General features: G+C 37.2%; 1 protein-coding gene across 4 annotated transcripts in view; it reads left to right on the plus strand.

The window, feature by feature from the left end:
• Nucleotides 1-1,125: 1,125 nt before the first annotated feature.
• The window catches only part of mRF1 (mitochondrial translation release factor 1), a gene marked incomplete at its 3' end in the record, with an annotated part of 54,577 nt that continues 31,899 nt past the window's right edge, over nt 1,126-23,803 (plus strand). Inside the window, 4 exon segments of one of the 4 annotated variants that reach the window (XM_070088003.1) lie at nt 1,126-1,261; nt 18,214-18,731; nt 21,850-21,984; nt 22,240-22,423. In XM_070088003.1, coding sequence (XP_069944104.1) covers nt 18,300-18,731; nt 21,850-21,984; nt 22,240-22,423 — 751 coding nt within the window. 4 annotated transcript variants of the gene reach the window in all.

Genomic DNA, 23,803 nt, shown 5'->3' on the forward strand with positions numbered 1-23,803 from the left:
CGCTTAACACTGACAAAACCTACTATATTATGTTTGGTAGCAGAGCAGGAGATGCACAAATTAACATTAAGATCGACAACACTCTAATTACCAGACATAATGAGGGCAAATTCCTAGGCCTATACCTTGACAACAACCTGAATTTCAGCACCCATATCCAACACATAACCAAAAAAATATCCAAAACAGTTGGGATCCTCTCCAAGATACGATACTACGTGCCGCAAAATGCCCTTCTCACACTATACCACTCACTTATTTATCCATACCTCACCTATGCTATTTGTGCTTGGGGATCAACTGCAGCAACACACCTAAAGCCAATAATAACCCAACAAAAAGCTGCAGTAAGAATAATCACTAAATCCCATCCCTGGCAACACCCCCCCCCCCCCACTCTTCATAGATCTAAACTTACTCCCTGTTCAGTACATCCACACTTACTACTGTGCAATCTACATCTACAGGACCTTAAACTCCAATATCAACCTTGACCTAAAACGCTTTCTTGATAGTTGTGACAGAACCCACAGGCATAACACCAGACACAAACATCTCTACGACATTCCCCGTGTCCGACTAAACCTTTACAAAAATTCAATGTATGTCAAAGGCCCTAAAATCTGGAACACCCTACCTGAGAACTCTAGAACTGCAGACACATTCATCACCTTCAAAACTACCATTAGAAAACATCTTATCTCCCTGATAAACCCCATCAACTAACTACACGAATACAACCTGGTGGTTCACACTTACACTCACTCACCCATTTGACCATAAACAGAAATATTAATCTCAATCTTAAAATAATGAATCCTATGATACTCCAATACTGAAAGTATGTACTGTGTCAAAACAAAAGCATTCACATTGCTAAACTCACAAACTAGTATTTAGTCACTTAGCCATAATACCAACTTACCTCATAATTTGTAATATTTTAAAATAAAGAATTAAACTAAGTCTGCCCGAAATGCCTAGCCATGCTAGGCGTTCTAGTGGTACATTCTGTAATCATTATTTAACTACATGTAAACCACACAACAACCAAATTCTGTAAATTCAACATTGTAATCTTTATAGAGAATAAACTTTGAATTTGAATTTGAATTTGAAAATAAATAAATTAATTAATGTGCAACTTGTCAGTGGCAGGACGGCTCAGTGTGCAGCCACCCCTTTACTACAACAATAACAAGTAACAGCTTCAGCCTCCTCTCGCCACCATAAATTATATTTTTCATTGTTATTTATAAAGGTAAGTCTTCCAATACACAGGCAATTACATTACAAGTAAAATTTTTACGGGACTAACCAAAAGCTAGTCTTGTACAAAAATTCAATGTATTTCAAAGGACCTAAAATCTGGAACACCCTACCTGAAAACTCTAGAACTGCAGACTCATTTATTTTTATTTATTTATTTATTTGAACATGATACAGAGAAGTACAAGGAATACAATTTTTAAAGTGCAGCATGCCAAAGCCCCTTGTATGCAGAACATTATGGGCAGGCTTAAAATTAACTTAAGATTAACTAAGCAATGATATATTCAGTGGCACAAAAAAATATTATAAAACAGATAACAATTTAGTACAAATGAGTATTACAAAGACAGGTCATGTGGTCATTACTGAGTTGCTGTGTAATCAGTATTTACAGGTTTAGCGCTCCTCCATTATTATAATAATAATGTGTAATCAGTAGAATGGAATATTCTGTTAGGTAATGAAGTTAAATAGTAACAAAGTTTGATTGGGTCACAGGTTGACATTTATGAGATACAATAATGAGATACATATATGAGATACAATTTATGAGATACAGTTATTCAGTATTTATTTAGTTGTGGGTGAGTAAGTGATTTTTGAGAAGAGACTTGAATTTATAAACAGACAGTGTTTCTTTTATATTCACAGGTAATGAATTCCAGATTTTAGGGCCTTTTATGTGCATTTAGTTTTTGCACAGCGTGAGATGGACACGAGGAACATCAAAGAGTGATCTGTGCCTTGTGTTATGGTCATGTGTTCTGTTGAGGTTGGTAAGGAGACGTTTGAGGGGGGAGTTTATATCAGAATTGTTCTATGAATGTAGTAGGTGCAATAATAAGTATGGATGTTTTGTATTGTGAGTAGGTTTAGAGTTTTGAATATTGATGGAGTGTGCTGCCTGTAGTGGGAATTTGTTATCATTCTGACTGCAGCCTTTTGTTGGGTGATTAGTGGTCTGAGATGGTTTATTGTAGTTGAGCCCCATGCACAAATTCCATAGGTGAGATAAGGGTAAATAAGTGAGTGATATAGGGCCAGGAGGGCTGACTGTGGAACATAGTACTGTATCTTCGATAGTATGCCTACGGTCTTCGAAATTTTTTTGGAAATTTGTTGTATATGTGTTTGAAATTTGAGTATTATCAAGGTGGATTCCAAGGAATTTTCCCTCTGTGAGTTTTGTGATACGTGATCCATTTATCATTATGTTAAGAGACACATCTGCAGCTCTGTTACCAAACTGAATGAAGTAGGTTTTGTCAATGTTTAGTGTAAGTTTGTTGGTCCTCATCCAGGTTGATATTTTCTGTAATTCGGTACTTACAGTATTGGCTAGCATGACTGGGCTCGGGTGAGAGTAGACATATGTAGTGTCATCTGCAAATAGTGTGGGTATGAGTAGTTGCGATGCATTTGGTAGGTCATTTATGTATATGAGAAAGAGAAGAGGGCCTAGGACACTTCCCTGTGGGACACCAACTGTAATTGGCTGTGCGGAAGAGTTTGCCCCATTTGTGTACACATATTGGCTTCTGTTGCTGAGGTATGACTTGAGGCAATTGAGGGAGTGCCCTCTTATACCATAGTGCAACAATTTTATGTGGAGCAAGTCGTGGTCAACTGTATCGAAAGCTTTACTTAAGTCAATGAAGATCCCCAGTGGGACTTCTTTTTTCTCTATTGCTGTATAAATATGTTCTAGCATGTGGATAATAGCATCATTAGAATTTTTATTAGGCCTGAACCCAAATTAACAGGGGTTGAGTATTTTGTGGGAGATGAGGTAGGAATAGATACGCTTATGGATTAATTTTTCAAAGATTTTAGAGAGAGGGTGTAAGTTGGATATTGGCCTATAGTTATTCAAGTCTGTGTGGTCTCCTCCTTTATGGATCGGGGTGACCCTTGCTATTTTGAGAACTGTAGGAAAGGTAGAGGATTCAATGGATTTGTTAAAGAGTGTTGCAATGATTGGTGATAGCACCTGTGACACTTTTTTGTATATAATGGGTGGTAAGGTATTTAAATCTCCTGTCTTGTTTTTTAGTTTGTTGATAATAAGGGAGACTTCAGTTGGGTTAGTCGGAGCTAGGAACAGTGTGTTCGGGTAGTTGCCAGTGAGGTAGTCATTGGGTGGGGTATCTGAGCTTGGGATTTTATTGGCAAGGTTTTTTCCTATAGTGGAGAAGAAATCATTGAGTCTGTTTGCTGTTTCAGTAGGTGGGAATTGGGGTTCATCTGGTTTTGTTAATTCAATTTCACTATTTCGTGTTATCTTTTTTGTTCCTAGTATTTCGGATAGGGTTTTCCAGGTCTTTTTTTTTATGTCACCTCATAAGTTGGATAATCTGTTCTCATAATACAATTTTTTAGCCCTTCTTATTAGGCTGGTTAGGATTGACGAGTAACGTTTTGTTTCGTCTCTGATTATGTGGCCCATTCTGTACTGTTTTTCGTATAGGTGCTTTGTAATTATGGATTTGAGGATACTGGGTGTTAGCCAGGGACTGTTCAGTCTCTTTGCAGTCATCTGTTTAGTTTTTTAGGGCAGTGCTTGTTATAGAGGTATTGGGTCTTTTTTAGAAAATTAATACATTCGTCAATATCTGTATAGATTTCTAGCTCAGTGTGCCAGTCAATGTTTGCCACTGCTGCTGTGAAGTTATTGATAGCTGCCTCATTGTGACGTCTGAAAGTGACTTTAGTAGTGTCTAGGGGTAATTTGCCAAGGTTTGTTGTGAGGAAGGTAGGGTAATGGTCTGTGGTATTATCTGTGATTATGCCTGATCTTAAGGGGGATATGGTGTTTGTCCAGATGTGGTCTAGTAGGGAAACACTAGTCTCTGTAACTCTTGTAGGTTTTGTTACTGTTGGTAGCAATATGCAGTTACTCATAGTGTTTGTGAATTCAGTAACATGTGGGTCTTGGTCTTGTAGGAGATTTATATTGAAGTCACCTACAGTTAGAAAACATCTTATCTCCCTGATCCACCCGACAACTAACTACATGATAACCACCTGGTTATCATGTAGGCGAGTTTAGCATTCACATTGCTAAACTCGCAAATTATGATGTAGTCACTTAGCCTTAATACCATAATCTGTAAGGATTTAATATTAAGATTTAATCTAAGTCTGCTTGAAATGCCTAGCCATGCTAGGTGTCCTAGTGTAATTAGTATTTTATAACATGTAAACCACACAATACCCAAAACCTGTGAACCCCACATTGTAACCCTTATAGAGAATAAATTTGAATTGAATTGAGGACCTCTTGACTTGTTTGGGTTAGGGGATTTGGAAGGATAAAACCATTGATTAAACCTTTCTGGTCTACCAGAATGTAAAGGAGTTAGAAGTTAATAGGTGAAACCGGACTGTGAAGTGAGGCGGGAAGGCGAGTGTGTAATAAGGGGTTAACTGAAAGGGGTTTGTGAAGTTAAGGGAAAAGTGAGCAGTGAAGAGGGGTTTGAAGAAGAAAATTTACTAGTAACTCAGTGGTGATTGCTAAAGCAGATACTAGGGTGTACTAGATTACTGGAAAAGAGAAATAAATATTATTGTATATGAGTAAAAGAGCGAAGAGTGAAAATGGCAGGCATTAGGAGGGTACAGGCTGCCATAATTATATTTATCTTTCTCCTTCAATTTCATGAAGAAAGAAATCAGTCATGGGGGCTGGAAAAGGTGAATGGAGTAACAGCACCCTGGACAGTAAAAGCCCAACAGTTGCCATCCTACCAGAAAAGTAAATGTCACTATCGCCGCAAGGTATGGCAACACCGCATACCCAAACAAAAACAGTGGCACAAAGCTCTTATTGTAGCGCTCTTAAATGGTGAAATCCAAATTAATCCAGGACCTCAAACTATTGTGCAGAGGCAAAACAGACAGATAAATGACGCTGCTAATGACAGTCTAGTATCTAGGAATGATAACCTTAACTCCATATGTAATGCATACATAGGTCAATGTGAGACAATACAGCCATTATTATCTCAAACACTACCAAACAGGTGCATACACTGTACAAAAGTATGCATGAAAAACAGAAAAGGCACCTTATGTAAAATGTGTAAGGGGTGGGTGCATGATGGATGTATGTACAATTATAGTAATGGTGCCAGAATTCACTTTGTGTGTAACAAATGCACTTTATCACAGTTACCCTTTGGCAAAGATGACATTGATTTACCTAATTTTAATACATATGACCCATTGCTATATATTGATGGTTATAATTGTTTTATGAAAACAGGCCTTCACTTTATTCATGTCAGCGCAAGATCACTTCTTCCTAAATTGGCAGAGATTAGGATTCTAGCTAACAAAATTAGGGCAGCAGTTATAACCATTTCTGAATCCTGGTTGGATGATACGGTGACTGACGACGAGGTCAAAATGGAAGGTTACAATATAAAACGCTTAGATAGGAACAGAAAGGGTGGTGGAGTATGTGTCTACATTAGAAATGACTTAGCTTGCAACCCAAGACCTGATTTAAATAACAATAAATTGGAGATTCTATGGTTTGAAGTGCTGCTTCCCAAGACCAAACCCATGTTAGTAGGAACTAGTTACCGCCCTCCTACCCAGGACCAGTTCTTAGAAGACTTTTCCAGAGTATTGTCCGGACTTGAAAATAATTGCGAGACAATAATACTGGGCGACTTCAATATCTGTTTTCAGCAGCAAAATAACGGGCTATGCAAAAGCAAATTCTATGTTTAAATAGTTACACTCGACTAATTAATACACCAACCCGGATCACACAGTTCTCAGCCACCCTAATTGACCACATACTTTGTAACCGCGCTGAGAACATTAGTCAGTCAGGCGTCATTACCACAGGTCTTAGTGATCATTTCATCATTTACTGCACCAGGAAAATCACTAGGGATAGGATAGGCCTACACAGGACAATAAAAATGAGGTCAACTAGAAACTACAGTAAAGAAACACTGGTAAATAGGCTACACAATTGTGACTGGACAGAGATAACAAGTTGCACGGACGTAAACGATGCCTGGGAAAAATTCAAAACAATGTTCACTACCATCCCTGATAATATTGCACCAGATAAAGAGGTTAGGATTAAACGAAGAACTGAACCCTGGATGACTACTGAGATATTAGATAATATGAAATTCAGAGACCAGCTGCTAAAAAGATTTAAAGCAAACAGACAGGATATTGCAGCACCAAATGAATTCCAAAGGGTGAGGAACAGAGTACAGAGACTTATAAAAGGAGCAAAGGCAAAGCACTATTGCTTAAAAATTGAAGAGTATAAGCATAACCCCAGAAAGCTCTGGCAACAACTAAAACAGTTGGGGTATAGCCATAAGCCAGTAGATAGGTCTAACATAGTACTCACTATCGATAATGAGGTATGCCACGAAACATCTAAGGTGGCAAATTGCTTTAATTTCTACTACACATCTGTTGCATCAACACTAGTAAGTAAACTACCAGCTGCATCAAATACCTTTAACACAGACTCTGATAAGTTTCAAACATACTATACCAATAAAGGGGTAACCCCAAACAGTTGTCAATTAGTAAGTGAATCTCATGACTATTCAAAAAGAACTAAACAGGTTAAACCCAACTAAGAGCACTGGCCTGGATAACATCCCGTCTAAGTTCCTAAAAGATGGTGCTTCTGAACTGTCAATCCCTATTGCTCACATAATAAATCTATCAGTCACCACTAATACCGTACCGTAGGAGGTCAGAGTTACTCCTATCTTCAAGAAAAATAGTAGGTCTGATGTAAGCAACTATAGACCTGTTAGTATACTCGGTATAATATCCAAAATTCTAGAGAGGGCAGTGTACTCTCAAGTAGTTAAGTACCTTAATGACAACAACATTCTCCATAGCTATCAATCGGGCTTTAGAAGATCTTACTCAACCGACACCTCCCTAATTAATCTGATGGATTACCAGAGAACTGAAATGTCAAAGGGGAACCTCATAGGTATGGTAACCTTAGACCTGCAAAAGGCCTTCGATACTGTCAACCACAATATATTATGTAAGAAACTTCAAGCTATCGGTATAGGTTCTGTAGACTGGTTTAAGTCCTACCTTAGCAACAGGAGACAAATTGTCAAAATCAACAAAACAGAATCAGAACCCCTGCCGATAGCATGTGGAGTTCCCCAAGGTAGTATTCTGGGTCCCTTATTATTCTTATGTTATGTCAATGACATGCCTATCAGTGTCAAGTGCAAACTCCTACTGTATGCAGATGACAGTGCTCTGTTAGTGTCAGGTAAAGACCCACAAGATATAGCTAATGTTTTAACACTGGAACTGGAGTCCTGCAGCAGATGGTTAGTAGACAACAAACTATCATTACACCTCGGGAAAACTGAAGCCATTCTCTTTGGCACAAAACATAAACTGAGAAGGGTAAATAATTTTAATGTCCAGTGTAATGGGGAGCCCATCACTTTGGTTTCATCAGTAAAATATTTGGGAATCCCCTTTGACCCATGCACGTCAGGGGAATTGATAGGGAACAGTGTAGTAAAGAAAACGAATGCCAGACTGACATTCCTGTATAGACAAGCACAGTGTCTACGTACTGAGGCTCGCAGGACCCTATGTCTAGCCCTTATACAATGCCATATGGATTACGCTTGCTCTTCATGGTACTCTGCCTTGACAAAAAAGCTGAAAGATAGACTGCAAATCACCCAGAACAAAATCGTAAGATTCATCCTGGGGCTGGGACCAAGAGAGCATGTAGGCCAGAATGAATTACAGCAGTTGGATATGCTGAATGTTGAAGACAGAGTAAAACAACTGAAGCTAAATCATGTTTATAAAATTGCTCACAAACAGTGTCCAGAATATCTTGCTGTCAATTTTGTCAAGGTTGGGAACCAAAGCAATCATAGTACTAGGGGGAGAGAGCACAACTTTGTAGTACCCACAGTCATTGGCCAGGCTTCAAACCCCTTTTATTGTACAGCAATAAAGGAATGGAACAGACTGCCCACACATGTCAAAGCTAGTCATAGCATGAACCAGTTCAAGAAGAGTGCCAAAAGGTGTCTGATGAATGTAGCTACAGAAAGGGAGGGGAATGATTTTCTATTTTTTAGCTAACATACGTGTAAACTTTACCTTATTCCTAGTAATGACCCTCGTATTGTAGATAGTCTTTTTAGTATGATAATAAGATGTTATCTTCATTATAGAATAATAAGAAAATATTATAACCTTTATATTATAATAATAAGGTAAAAGGACCCCAATGGAAATAAGTCACTCTGTCTGACTTTTTTGGGTTATCCTAGGTTCTCTACACACATGCTGCTATGTATGATAATTCTATGTAACTGTATTTGTGTGTACCTGAATAAACTTACTTACTTATTCTACACATGCTGCTGTGCATGATAATCAGTGTAACTGTGTATACCTGAATAAACTTATTAGTCCTGGCCCGTGGCCTGATGGCAAAAGCTCTCGCTTCACACGGTGAGATGTCTGGGTTCGATTCCCGGCGAAAGTTGAAACATTGGACGTGTTTCCTTACACCAGTTGACTGTGTTCACCCATCGGTATAGAATGGGTACCTGGGTGTTAGTTGACTGGTGTGGGTCGCATCCTGGGACAAAATTGACTTAATTTGCCCGAAATGCTCTGCATAACAAGCAGCTTTCTATATAGCAGTATGTCATTAAGTCAGCTAGGACTGTATACCTTGTAGAAATAAAGATGTTATTACATAAGAGTGTGAGTTTTGGATTTGCCTAGCATAGGCCCGTAGGCCTATCGCAGTGTTTCTTCATTCTTATTTTCATACGTTCTTAACCCTTATACTGTCCAAACGTAGGTCTATGTTTTCACGCGTAGTGCTCCAACCTTGATTTTCCCCACAAGAAAGCATGTAAAAAAACGTAAATATACGTTTGGAGTGCTAGTGGTGCAAACGTAGATATACGTTTGGACAGTTTAAGGGTTAAATAATTATGAACAACTAATTCACGAATGAAGCAGGATTATATGCATTTCTCACCACCACATGTAAGGTCAATATCGAGTTTGGTACTAATTGAATAAGATAAGATTTGCATTTGATTAGTTGAATGTTGCCAATTTCTAAACATATTTCATGTGAAGATACAGTGGAACCTCAGTTTTTGTCATTAATTTATTCCAGAAAGTCTAGCTAAAACCGAATTGTACGAAAACTGAAGCAATATTTCCCATAAGAAATAATGTACATGTATGTATATCCAATTAATCCATTCCAGACACCCAAAAATATTAACAAAAAATCTATTTTATAGAGAATATAGTTTTACATACACAAAACAATGATAAATATAAATGACTAATAAAATGGATAAATGAATATTTAACATCACTTTCACCTTTATTGAAGACTCTTGTTGGCGTATGGAAGATGGCGAGGAGGGAAGAGGGAGGAGGAGAGATTATTGTTTGGAAAGGGAATCCCCCTCCATAAGGACTTAAGGTATCAAAGCCCTATCTGGGATTACTTCTCTTCTTTGTGTTTTACTGGCACTGGGACCAGCTTGAGAGTCACTGGACCCCTGTCGCACAAAAAATACATCCAGAGAGGTCTGTTTCTGGGGTCTCTCTAAAATTTGCCTAAAATGGGCAAGGCATTGTCACTGAACATGTTGCAGATACAGCTTGCAACAGCTTTGTTAAGGTGATATTTCTCCACAAAACTTTGCATTTCATTAAACTTTGCACACATATCCTTAGCCCTTTGACTCGCAACTCCAAATCCTAAAGTGTGTGTCTGTGTTGCAGAATTTTTGAAAAAAAAAAAATTGTTATGAAAGGATAGAGAATCTTTTCCTGATGTTAATGATGCCAAAAGTACAAAATTTGATGGAAAACTTACAGAATTATGCTCTCGTGAAGTTAGTGATCTCGGCGATATTTATGCATCGGCGATTTCGCTCACTTTGAGCCCTATTTTCGGCCAATTCCAGTGTTCCAGTCGACCAAACTCATAGCTATTTCTTTAGAACTCCATTTGTTCTATTGATTGAGTACCAGAAACTGCCCATTTGCCAATTTCAGCTACCCAATAAAGTGGTCAGAAATTGGCAATTTGGCCAATTTCATGCAAATTAAAAAAGATGCCAGTTTCAAAACAGGGTCCAGAATGAACAATGCAAACATTCCTGGCACTAAAATAACATTTTCTCTGTTCATCAGTCACATCTCCAGGCCCTTCTTGTATTACTCTTGCTTTCAATTTTGAGTTTTTATTCACACAAAAAATAGAAGATTTACTGTTATGCAGACTACTGCATTATTATTATTGTATAAATAATGTCAACCCATTCATGACTGTGTATTAGAATGGCTAATTGGACTTTTATTGGACAGTGACGTCATTTGTTTACTCTTGAACATCGGCAAAAATTGAACATTTCCGCCGCTACTTTGAGTTCAATTTCAAGGTCCTTTTCATCGTGAAACCAATCAAAATCATCTCTGTTTCTGTAATATGTCTTCAGTTCTATCAAATGAGACCAAGAAAACGAGAATACAACCATAAATGCCTTACGAAAATACGCCTCATAGGCATTTTAATCCAGAAACATGGTCGGAGTTTTTTTTTTTCTCATTATGCACTGCGTGCTGCAGGATTTTTTTTGCACCACGCACACTGACCACACAGACCCATTTTCTCACATGTGGGCCTACCAGCTTTCTCCCGCTTGATTTGAAGCCACTAGAATTTTGGAGTATAAATACGTCAAAAACACTGGTTTGTAAGGCTTATATATATGGCCGAAACAGTCAAAGGGTTAATCACTGTAGAAGGCATATTCTCCCCTCTCTCTTGCTCCTTCTCTGAAGCAATTTCCGCAGCTGCAATCTGTTGGTGTTCCAGTTGAAGGTGTTGCAGCTCTTCAGTGGTTAGCTCTTCCCTGTGGTCATCCACCAACTCTTCCACATCCTGGCCACTCACATCCAACCCCATGGACTTCCCCAAAGACACAGTACATTCCACAATAGGCATAGGGTCATCAGGGTCAACCTCAAACCCTTCAAAATCCTTCTCGAGAATGGGGTAATGCTCGCTCAATGAGAAACAAAGCCAGACTGAGCGTGCGGATGCGTTTGGAACGGCGGGCCACTGTCAACTTGATGAAAACCGAGCAGATGAACGAAAATTGGGACAAAATTTTGATGAAAAGAGTCATCGAAAACCGAATTTGACGAAAATCAGGGCAAACGAAAACTGAGGTTCCACTGTATGTAGTTATTTTTATAGATATGAACAGTGTAAATACTGTTGAGAGGAATATTGTATGCTATTAAATTCATACTAAAATGTGTTTTTAGTGTTCTTTAAGGTTTAGCAATAGTTATATTCTTTCGCGAGTTATTCACACTAGTTTTTGGGTGTTTGTCGTCATTTTAAGGCATTATATCCAGTTTACATAAAAAACCGGGTTACGTCATGGCTCTTGGAACCAGGGTAGGGTATGACTATTCTAAGCTAGTACATACATACCAATCAGTGGCTAGTATTGAAACTCTGCATTCCAGTAATGTACTCGATTGAGAAACAGTTGAGAGCTGATTATTGTCTAGTGTTTTAATTTTAAGTTACAACTTAATTCAAAACTTATTTAATAAGATAGGTGTGGAATACAGTTGCTTTAGTACCAAGGAGTGATTCCTGCATCAAAAACTGCTCCAGAAAAATTGCAAGTATGTATGTATTAGCTTAGAATAGTCATACCCTACCCTGGTTCCAAGAGCCATGACATAACCCAGTTTTTTATGTAAACTGGACATAATGCCTTAAAATGACGACAAACACCCAAAAACTAGTGTGAATAACTCGCGAAAGAATATAACTATTGCTAAACCTTAAAGAACACTAAAAACACATTTTAGTCATATTTTTAAAGAATAATGAACACAATTAAAAAATTTTGATGTAGGTGATGTTGCTGAGTGATGTAAAGTCAGACATAATGATGTTCAAAGTCACGGGTTTTAAATGTTACAATGAGGAGGTTTGAGATGATAGAAATGTCATGTTTGCGAGTAATGTGTTGTGTGAATATTGTGCATGGAATTTGGAATGTAGAAATAAGAAGATAGAGTTGAGTTTCCAAAAGTTTAATTCAGGTTGCTAAGAAGGGCTGCTGAGAAAATGGAGCAGAATAGGATGACCAAGAGGGTGAATAAATCTGGGTTGGAAGGAAAGAAGGGTATGGGTCATTACAGGAATGGTTGGAGAGAGGAATGTCGAAGAGGATTTAAGTGCTAGGGCCTTGAGCATCTAGCCTGTTTGTGAGCCTATTAGATGAAAGTGAATGGAGATGAGTGATTTTTTTTAATGGTTTGACATGTGAGCAGAGTAACATTTATGAAGAGATCCAGGGAAACCAGTCAGGCTAGACCTGAATGGAGGCTCAAGGAGTCATTTAAATTGCGATGTCCACTTGCTTCTGGCAGGACATCTATTGAATGAATGATGGTGAATGTGTTTCCCTTTTCCTTTATACACAGCATTTCAGATAAACCCAAAGCTAGCAGATATATTTATGAATGTAATCTTTCATATTTTATTCAGTTTACAGCAGTTAAGACTATTTCAAAGAGGAAAGTAGCAGTTTTTTAGTTTAGAATAGTCATTACACTGTACAAAAACATGATTATACTGAGACTACTGTTATAAAAGATAATTGCAAAACAGTTCAGTAGTAAAGTCTTCAGATACAAAAATTAAGATTACATGGACTTTGTAATTTAGTAATTATGATCAGTACTTCAGAATGTAAATTTGACAGTACAGGTACCATATTACAGTGGACCCCCGCCTTATGATATTAATCCGTTCCTGAGAGCTCGTCGTAAGCCGAAATTATCGTTAGCTGAATTAATTTTCCCCATAAGAAATAATGGAAATAAAATTAATCTATTCCTGACACCCCAAAGTATGAAAAAAATTTTTTTTACCAATGAAATACAGTAAGGCCCCACTTTATGGCGTTTTGCCTTACATCGTTCTGCTAATACGGCAATGTCAAATTATGACCAAAATTTGCTATACGGCAAGCGGTCTTTTAAATACGGCGCCCCCTACCCGGTTTGTTTACATTTTCCGTGACCACATCTATTATGTCAGGAAACTTTCCAAAATTTCAAGAGTTTTAAAGTTACTGCATATTTTATATGGACTCTGATAATTATACTTATGTGTACCTGTACCTAAATATACTTACACACTGTGCTGGTGTGCAGGTACACATTAAAATCGCTAAGTCTCTCTCTACTCATGACGCCAATACTACGTAATAATAATCACTCTTGGGCACACTAAATGACTTATTTTACATCAATATAGGCATTTTCATTAATCCATCTATGATATTTTCCTCAAAATTATACATGAAACCCATTACCCATTACCCATTGCTTAGTTAATCTTAAGTTAATTTTAAGCCAGCCCGTAATGCTATGCATAGTATAAGTGGCTTTGGCATACTGCTCTTATCTGTATTTTTTTTGTACCTCTGTATGTGTGCACAAATTGGAAATAAATAAATAAAAATAAAAATATAAACATGATACATACACTCAGAATAAAAATTGATGTAAATATGAGATTTGTTTACAAATCAGATGTGTAGGTAGTGTCGGAAGAATTACGTTTTCTCTAGTCAAACACTGGGGGGGTAACTGTAGAAAAATATTCTTTTCGTATGCCTTTACTCTATGTATAGCAATTCACGACCCTTGTGGGTTTAGTGCTTTTTATAATAAATAATAATTATTATTATTATTATTATTATTATTATTATTAATATTAATAATAAGATAAGATAAGATAAGATTTCGTTCGGATTTTTAACCCCGGAGGGTTAGCCACCCAGGATAACCCAAGAAAGTCAGTGCGTCATCGAGGACTGTCTAACTTATTTCCATTGGGGTCCTTAATCTTGTCCCCCAGGATGCGACCCACACCAGCCGACTAACACCCAGGTACCTATTTGCTGCTAGGTGAACAGGACAACAGGTGTAAGGAAACGTGTCGAAATGTTTCCACCCGCCGGGAATCGAACCCTGGCCCTCCATGTGTGAAGCGGGAGCTTTAGCCACCAGGCCACCCATATTATTATTATTAATATTAATAATAATATTATTATTATTATTATTATTATTATTATTATTAATATTAATACTAATAATAATAATAATAATATTATTATTATTATTATTATTATTATTATTATTATTATTATTATTATTATTATTATTATTATTATTATTATTATTATCTTCATTCACTCTAAAAATGGTGTGTTGCTGTTTGTTTATTCTGAACTAACTTGTACAACTTGTACACAATGTAAGAGTATTTGTATTGAGGTAATTATTATTAAAATAAAAAAAATTGAGGTGAATGTTTTACAAACTCTTACAAATGGATGTGAATGAACTAAAAGTAGACACATATTAATACGCATTTATTTCGCCTGACCAAGTGATTGTCCACTGCCTGTTCAGTTTGTGCTCTTACATTGTCTCAACTCTGTATCTCGTTCTCTCTCTCATTTACTCTTTCGTTAACTAGTTGGCTCTCATTGACGATGGCGTCTAAGGTTAGCTGTAATAAAAAGAGAAGTCGTAAGCCTCTTGCTTTAAGTGCCAAGTTAGAGGATGATGGTGTGCCATTCTGATTTTATTCAATAAACACCCTGCCACTCACCTCTCACACATTAATATTAATATTTTAAGGTAAGTAATAAGTGTACTCTGTGTGTATCTTACCTTTTATTGTGTTTTTAATGCCTATTTCTATTGCTAACTTAATATAAGTTAGTGTAAACTTGTTGTCTGGCATTTATTGCATATTTTATATGCTCTGATAATAATACTTGTGGAGCCGGGTGGAGGGACAACATTACGTTTTCTCTGCTCAGCCATCAGAGAAAACGTGTATGAATCTGCGTTTGGCCCAGCCACTCCCCCACTCCACTTTTGTTTACAATTTTCGGCATGAATTATTCATTACTTCTACCTTCGTTTATGATGGCATCTAAAGGTAGTTGTTAGAAATGATTAAATTCAGTGAACAAGGCATGTCGATGTTAATAATATGGCTCTGGGCCACAGTGTAGGTAGCCGGTAGGTGTAGCCCAGGCTACACCTACCGGCTACCTACACTGACTTTTTACAAATAAATACTACTCACCTCTCTTCCTATATTAAGACTACACATATTTTAAGGTAAATAATGAGTGAACATTAAAATGGTATAAAATACCGACAGGTTGTTAAGTAAGACACACATGCAACAGTTATGGAACAATAGTATTGTTCCATAGTCTGAAACAATATTGTTTCAGACTATGGAACAATACTCTTCTCCAGACTGAGGGACTGACCACCTCAAAACTTCAAGGGTGATGGACTGATTACTTCGTCTTCAAGTATCTTCTGCTTCTATCAACTTTTCTGTACTCGACTGAAGAAGCCTACTGTGTAGGCGAAACGTTTCGAAATAAAGATACCTAACTGTTGCATATGTGTCTTACCTAACAAATAATGAGTGTATTGTATGTGTATTTTACCTCTCTGGGATGTTTTAAATATCGTATATTAAGTATGAGATGGGGAGCCAGTGCTACCTACACCTAGGCTACCTGCACCTGACTTCCTACAAATAAGTACTACTCACTGTTTAGGATAAGTAATGAATTTACTGTGACTGTATTTTACTTTGTGTGTTTTTAATGCCTAGTTCTATTACTAACTTAATATAATTTAGTGTAAACTTGTTGTCTGGCATTTATATGCATTTATAAATGGAAAAAAATGGAGTTTTGCCTTCCGGCGATGTCTGCTTTCCGGCGACAGCCTGGAACCTAACCCGCCGTATAAGTGGGGCCCTACTGTATTAGTTTTAACACACACAAACTGAAGAAGACATGCACAATTGCTACTCTACTAAGAATAGAATACATGACACTTACCTTTATTGAAGATTGGTGAGGATTGATGGGATGCGAGGAGGGGAGAGTGTGGAAGTTATTGTTTAGAAGGGGAATCCCCTTCCATTAGGACTTGAGGTAGCAAGTCCTTTTCCAGGGTTACTTCCTTTCTTCTTTTAATGCCACTAAGACCAGCATGAGAGTCACTGGACCTCAGTCGCACAACAAATCTGTCCATGGAGCTCTGTACCTCCCGTTCTTTTAAGACTTTCCTAAAATGGACCATAACATTGTCATTGTACAGGTTGTCAACACGGCTTGCAGTAGCTGTGTCAGGGTGATTTTCATCCTTAAATGTTTGCAGTTCAACCCACTTTGCACATATTTCCTTAACCCCTTGACTATCGCAACCCCCAATCCTGAGGTGTCTCCTGGTGTCGCAAAATTTAAAAAAAAAAAAAATTATTTTTTCTTATGAAATGATATAGAATCTTTTCCCGATTGTAATGACACCAAAAAAAAACGAAATTTGATGGAAAACTTATGGAATTACACTCTCGCGAAGTTAGCGACCTCGGCGATATTTACAAATCAGCGATTTCGCCCACTTTGAGCCCTATTTTCGGCTAATTCCATTGTTCCAGTCGACCAAACTCATAGCTATTTCTTTAGAACTCCGTTTTTTCTATCGATTGAGCACAAGAAACTGCCCATTTACCAATTTCAACTACCCAATAACCTGGTCAGAAATTTGCAATTTGGCCAATTTCACGAAAATTAAAAAATATGACAATTTCAAAATAAGGTCCAGAATGAACAATGCAGACATTCTTGGCTCTAAAATAACATTTTCTTTGTTCATCAGTCAGGTCTCCAGGCCCCTCTGATATTACTCTTGCTTTCTATTTTTAATTTTTATTCAAACAAAAAATAGATTTACTATTATGCAGACTAATGCAATACTGTAATAATTGTGTAAATAACATCAACCCATTCATGACTGCATATTAGAATGGCTAGTTGGACATTTATTGGACAATAACATCATTTGTTTACTTTTGAACATCGGCAAAAATCAAACATTTCCCCTACTTTGAGCTCCATTTCCAGGTTCTTTTTATAGGAAAATCAATCAAAATCACCTCTATTTCTATAATATGTTTTCCATTCTATCAAATGAGACCAAGAAAACGAGATTACAACCATAAATACTATACGAAAATAGATCACAAAGTCGGCATTTTAATTAAAAAACGGTCGGAGTTTTTTTTTTCTCATTATGCACTGCGTGCTCCAGGTTTTTTTTTATATGGTGCACACTGACCACACAGACCCATTCTCTCACATGTGGGCCTACCAGCTTTCTCCTTCTTGATTTGAAGCCGCTAGAATTTATGAGTATATATACGTCAAACACGGTACCTCGTAAGACGTATACGTATATACGGCCGTGACAGTCAAAGGGTTAATCTCTTTTTTCAATTCCATACTAATTCTCACCCTTTTTACCACAGGGATGGCACTAAAACCTTTTTTGGGGTCCATAGTGACTTATTTTGCAGTTACAAGCACTAAAAACACTGGGATAATGTTAAATGTACTGAATGTATGCATAGATGTGACTGCACTGGCTGGCTTGTAAACACTGGCACTGAGGCCACATGTGGGATGCGTCCTGGAAGAGTCACGTAAGGCGAGTTTTTTATCGTGAGGCGAGGCAAAACTTTTGCGTTCAAATGCTTCGTATGGCGGATTTAATGTAACGCGATGCGTTCGTAAGGCAGGGGTCAACTGCATTTATTATTTTCTGTTCATTACAGTCTTGTTATAAAAAAAATATTCACTATTGTTACTTGCCTTGTAGTGGAAGGGTGCCATATTGTTTGTTGATAATTATTTTATTCTTGATATATCAACTTGTAGAGTACATCAAGCAGCTTTCATGAGATGGGATTTTCTCTTGCAGATACTGAATGGTACTTAACCACCTCAGCAGACATCATTGTCTGCCATTGGATACACCATAATTAGTTATCTCATGACTAGCAAAAAATGATGTACTGCCATTTCAGGGGATCAGGAAGGATGTGGCTTCCAAGGTTTCTGTCACAAGTGTGTTGTAGGGACGGAACATTTTTGACTTCCCGAGACCGTCTTCCTGTTACATTACATAAAATTCTCGCCCACAAACCCCAAATTCCTAAAATTTGTTTAACTTCGCTAACCAGTACTACAAAATTAAGTATGTGGAATTTGCATTATATGTGTAGATGTTTACAAAGAAAAGAATATGGTGTTAATAAAGTACTTTTTCATTATCCATATTCAACAAATGCTTTCGATGACTTGTCAATTTCGAATGCCAGAGTTCGGCAGTACTTAGATGTGCTCAAAAGCAAGTATATAAATGCACTGAATTATGTGGATGAAGGGAACCTGAAGACAGTGAGATCATTGAAGCCGGTTATGCAGTTACTTGAGGAGGTGAGTAACAAATCATACTTTCATTACTCATTCTTTTAATGTATGCATTTATAAATACTTATAAGCAATATTTTCTTAGATTATTAAATTTTTAATGCATTTTAATAATTTTTTTAAAATACAGTATTACTGTACATGGGCACAGAAATATAAAGATATTAGCATTGATTTGATACTGTATAATGTAATTAAAATGTGATTTAACCCTTTGACTGTTTCAGGCCCCTCTCTGAAACTGTCATTCTATGTCGCTCAATTTTTGAAAAAAAAAAAATTATTTTTTCTTATGAAATGATAGAGAATCTTTCCCCGATGGAAATGACACCAAAAGTTCGAAATTTGGTCGAAAACTCGTGGAATTATGCTCCCGCGAAGTTAGCGGTCTCGGCGACATATGCGTATCGGCGATTTCGCCGACTTTGAGCCCAATTTTCAGCCAATTCCATTGTTCCAGTTGACCAAACTCATAGCTATTTCTTTAGAACTCCATTTTATCTATCAGCTGAGTACAAGAAACCTCCCATTTACTAATTTGGACTACCCAATATGGTGGTCAGAACTTGGCAATTTGGCCAATTTCACGCAAAATAAAAAAGATGCCAATTTCAAAATAGGGTCCAGAATAAACAAGGTAGACATTCGTGGCACTAAAATAACATATGCTCTGTTCATTAGTCACATCTCTAGGCCCCTCTTATATTATTATTGCTTTCTATTTTGATTTTTTATTCATACAAAAAAATACAAAATTTACTGTTATGCAGACGACTGCATTATTGTAAAAATGGTATAAATAATATCAGTGCACTAGTGAAAGAATATTAGACTCCCCAGTTGACGTGTATTAGACGTGTGGTGTGATTTATGTACTCTTGAACATTGGTAAAAATCGAACATTTCCGCTACTTTGAGCTCAGTTTCAAGGTCGTTTTCATCGTAAAAGTAATGAAAATCATCTCTATTTCTGTAATATGTTTTCCATTTTATCACCTAAGACCATGAAAACGCGAATACAACGATAAATACTATACGAAAATACACCTCAAAGTCGGTGTTTTATTCCAAAAAAACGATCAGTTTTTTTTTTCTCATTACGCAATGTGTGCTGCAGGATTTTTTTTATGTGGTGCACACTGACCACACAGACCCATTCTCTCACATGTGGGCCTACCAGCTTTCTCCCACTTGATTTGAAGCCGCTAGAATTATTGAGTATATATACGTCAGAAACATTGGCTCGTAAGACGTATTTATACGTCGAAAACAGTCAAAGGGTTAAGTAATAGAAACTTGTTAGATAACATACTAAGTTGTTTATATAATGGGTTATGCTTTCTGTTTTTATTGATGCAATTTATTCATTTTTTCAGAAACATTACAGTGGAAAAAATTAAAGGCTGTTAACACCCTTTTAACTTAATTTGTACACCTTGTAATCTGAAGCAGTGCATAATTGATCTCCCTATATTTCTTTACCTCAAAGGCCATCTCCCATCTCCTTCCCAAAAAGACCCCTATCAATAGTTTTGATGCTATTCTTAGTTTGACATAACCCATTGATTATTCACCTATTATAATAATTGACCTCGCTAAGATCTGAGGTGTGTATAATAGATTGAACCATTCATGCATGATTAGGTAATGATTACCATACTTGTTTTTCATGTGGTTGGATATTAGAATTTTTTTTGACTTTTGGGTACAGTAGTCAGATATTTTATCCCAGCAAGGGAAGACGATAAATAGACTGCCAAGTTGGATAACGTATTTTAACTGAACTCGGGACTTCTAAGATCAGATAATTGAATACTGGTAGCTAGTGAATCATTGATTACTTAAGTACAGTACACACTTGGAATATACATGTCAGCATACAGTAAGAAAATGTTGTATATAGTACTGGTAGCCACTTGTACAATCAGCACTCTTCCTGCAGTATTCATTTTTTAGTAGAGTAGCCTAACAGTAGAATTTATCTTGATATTTATATTGGTTTAAATCATTTTTGCTGTCACTGTATTTCTTATTAAGAATTTATTTACAGCATATTGTTTCATCTTGCACGTAAACAGTGTAGGTACATAATGACAAGGGATAATTTAAGTACCAAGGTTTTGCCTAAAAACAGGCTTAATATCATTGAGGTTTCAGTGTTGATCCCAGACCTTTTGCTGTAGTAGTTTAAGCATTTTCTGAAGAATTTCATATGCTGGTTATGCTGCCACTTAAGATGAAATTACCAATTGCTAGTCATGAAGGAAACAAATGTATGGAATTTAGAATAAACAGAGTGCACAATTAAATACAATGGGAAAAAGTGGAGGAAAATTATGAAGTCCCTTGATTTGTATTCCCTGGAATGCAGGCGAGAGAGATAATATACACTTGGAAAATCCTAGAGGGACTAGCGCCAAACTTGCACATGAAAATCACTTGCTATGAAAGCAAAAGACTCAGCAGGAGATGCAACATTCCCCCAATAAAAAACAGGGGTGCCACGAGTACACTGAGAGACAACACAATAAGTGTCAGGGATCCAAAACTGTTGAATTGCCTCCCAGCATACATAAGGGGCAGTACCAATAGACCCCTGGCTGTCTTCAAGAAGGCACTGGACAGGCACCTAGAGTCAGTACCTGACCAGCTGGGCTGTGGTTTGTACGTCAATTTGCATGTGGCCAGCAGTAACAGCCTGGTTGATCAGACCCTGATCCACCACGGGGCCTGGTCTCAGCCTGGGCGTTGACCCCTGAAACCCTCTCCAGGTATACTACCAGTACAATAATGCTACAGTATGAATATCTACTTAAAAAAAGTGACCATTAACAGGAGAGTTTGCATTTTACCTCTCACTTAACTTATAACCCTAATTTTTAAAAAGGGTGGACCAGTAAGCCAGTGGAAGGCCTTGGTCAAATGAATAAAAGCTCCAGCTGTGGGTATCACATGGCTAAGACCTGCGTCCAGAAACACATGTCCTGTTTCCTGATTAATCCGCCTAATCTCTCACTTAATTGCTGTGATAACCAGTCAACTTGTCTACATAACTACAGTGTATTGTGAAAAGTCACTATGAATGAAAGCTTGTACTTAGAGAAGATATGAATATCTTTTCCAGGCAGAGAAAATACAGTTAGACATCAAAGAGCTGGAATCCCTGGCAGATGAATCCAAGGAGGATCAGGAGATGCTAGATATGACTGTTCAGGACAAAAACAAAGCCCAGACCAGATTGAAGAATTTGGAAAAGCAGGTAAACAAGTTAAAAAAAAAATGTGCTTTAGTATTTGTTTCATAAGTGCAGAACTTTTTCTCAGGAGCTATTTCTCATTGATGTTTATAATAAATAAATAAATGTTTATCTGCCCTTTCTGGTTCTTCCTTTTGTCACACCACTGTGTTTGTGTTTATAATCCTGTTATATAATACTGTGCTCTAATATTTCACTTAATTTTTGCATTTATATTTTTTCATGCAATGTGTAATTTGCTGTCTGATATTTTTCCAGTTATTCAACACATTAGTTGCCGAGGAGAATATAGATAGTAATGAAATTATTATTGAGGTCTCTGCTGGAGTTGGGGGTCAAGAGGCAATGCTGTTTTGTCAAGTAATATTTGATATGTATCAAGCATATGCTGACTTTATGGGCTGGGAGTTCCAGGTCACTGAATATGAGACAACCGACATTGGTAAGAGTTTTGGTTAAAATTAACATTTAGTGATTATTAGTGAATTGCGTATTTGTTCTCCTGAAGATGGCATTTGTCGTGTATATATACAGTGGTACCTTGGGATACAAACTTAATTCGTTCCAGAAGGCTGTTCGAGTGCCGATGCCAAACGAATTTGTTCCCATAAGGAATAGTGTAAATTTGATTAATCCGTTTCAGACCCCCAAAAATACACTTACAAAAGCACTTACATAAATACACTTACATAATTGTTCGAGTTTTCAGCTGTTCGTATCCCGAGGTACCACTGTATTTGGTTTTGTATTACTGGGCAGCAGACATTTAATCTGTTTTTGGTTCTGGGGAGAAATTTGTTTTTTAGTACAGTGGACCCCCGCCATTTGGCGGCCGCAACTTTTGTGAAATCCGACTTTCAGCAAGTTTTTTCAGCAAAATTTAGTTTCGTGGTTCGTGATTGGACTCGTGATTCGGCGACCTTCTGGTATGCGTCTGCCCGTCAGCGTGTACACAAAGCAAGTCTCCCACGCTATTCACACTCAGTGTGCCATTGTTTACCAGCATGTGACCATCACCCCATGGGTTCATACACCACATTTCATAATAATTCATTGTTTTTTGTGCTTGCAACTGCTAAATAAGTCACCATGGGCCCAAAGAAAGCTCCTAGTGCCAGCCCTTTGGTAAAGAAGATGAGAAACACAATAGAATTCAAGAAAAAACTCATAGCAAAGTACTAAAGTAGAGGAGGAAGTGAGAGGGGAGAATGTGCCTTCTGCAGTGATTCAGTGATTCTACAATATGTATGATACTAAAGCAGCAGGTATCGATAAAGGCTATAGCTCCAGCCAGCGATGAAGTGTAGAATTAACAGTGTAGCAAGTAAGTTAAGTGAGTAAGCTATAGAAAAACAACACGAGAGTAACTCTCCGACCGCTGAACATACACTGCCCTGCTATCTTCCACCACCCTAAACCTCTGCCAACATCTTCATCAAACTAATTAAACTAACATCTCCTCCAAGGTAAGTGTAAATATAGAAATGTAAGTATAAAAGTAAATATAAGTGTAAATATAAAAGGACACCAATGGAAATATGTCACTCTTGAATTTTTTGGATTATCCCGGGTACTTTACACATGCTTCTATGTATGATAATCTATGTATGTAACTCTATTTGTGTATACCTGAATAAACTTACTTATTTATAAATTAAAATGTAAATATTTCTTATTTATAAATTACATACATTGTTTAAGTGTGATGATGGTGGTGGCCAAAGCCTCCACCGCCACCAGCATGGCTTCTCTCAGTGGCGTCAAAATGGTATACAATACCGACAGGTTGTTAGGTAAGACACATATGCAACAGTTAGACAAC

Source organism: Cherax quadricarinatus, chromosome 23 (genome assembly GCF_038502225.1).
Source record: "Cherax quadricarinatus isolate ZL_2023a chromosome 23, ASM3850222v1, whole genome shotgun sequence".
NCBI classification, from domain to species: domain Eukaryota; kingdom Metazoa; phylum Arthropoda; class Malacostraca; order Decapoda; family Parastacidae; genus Cherax; species Cherax quadricarinatus.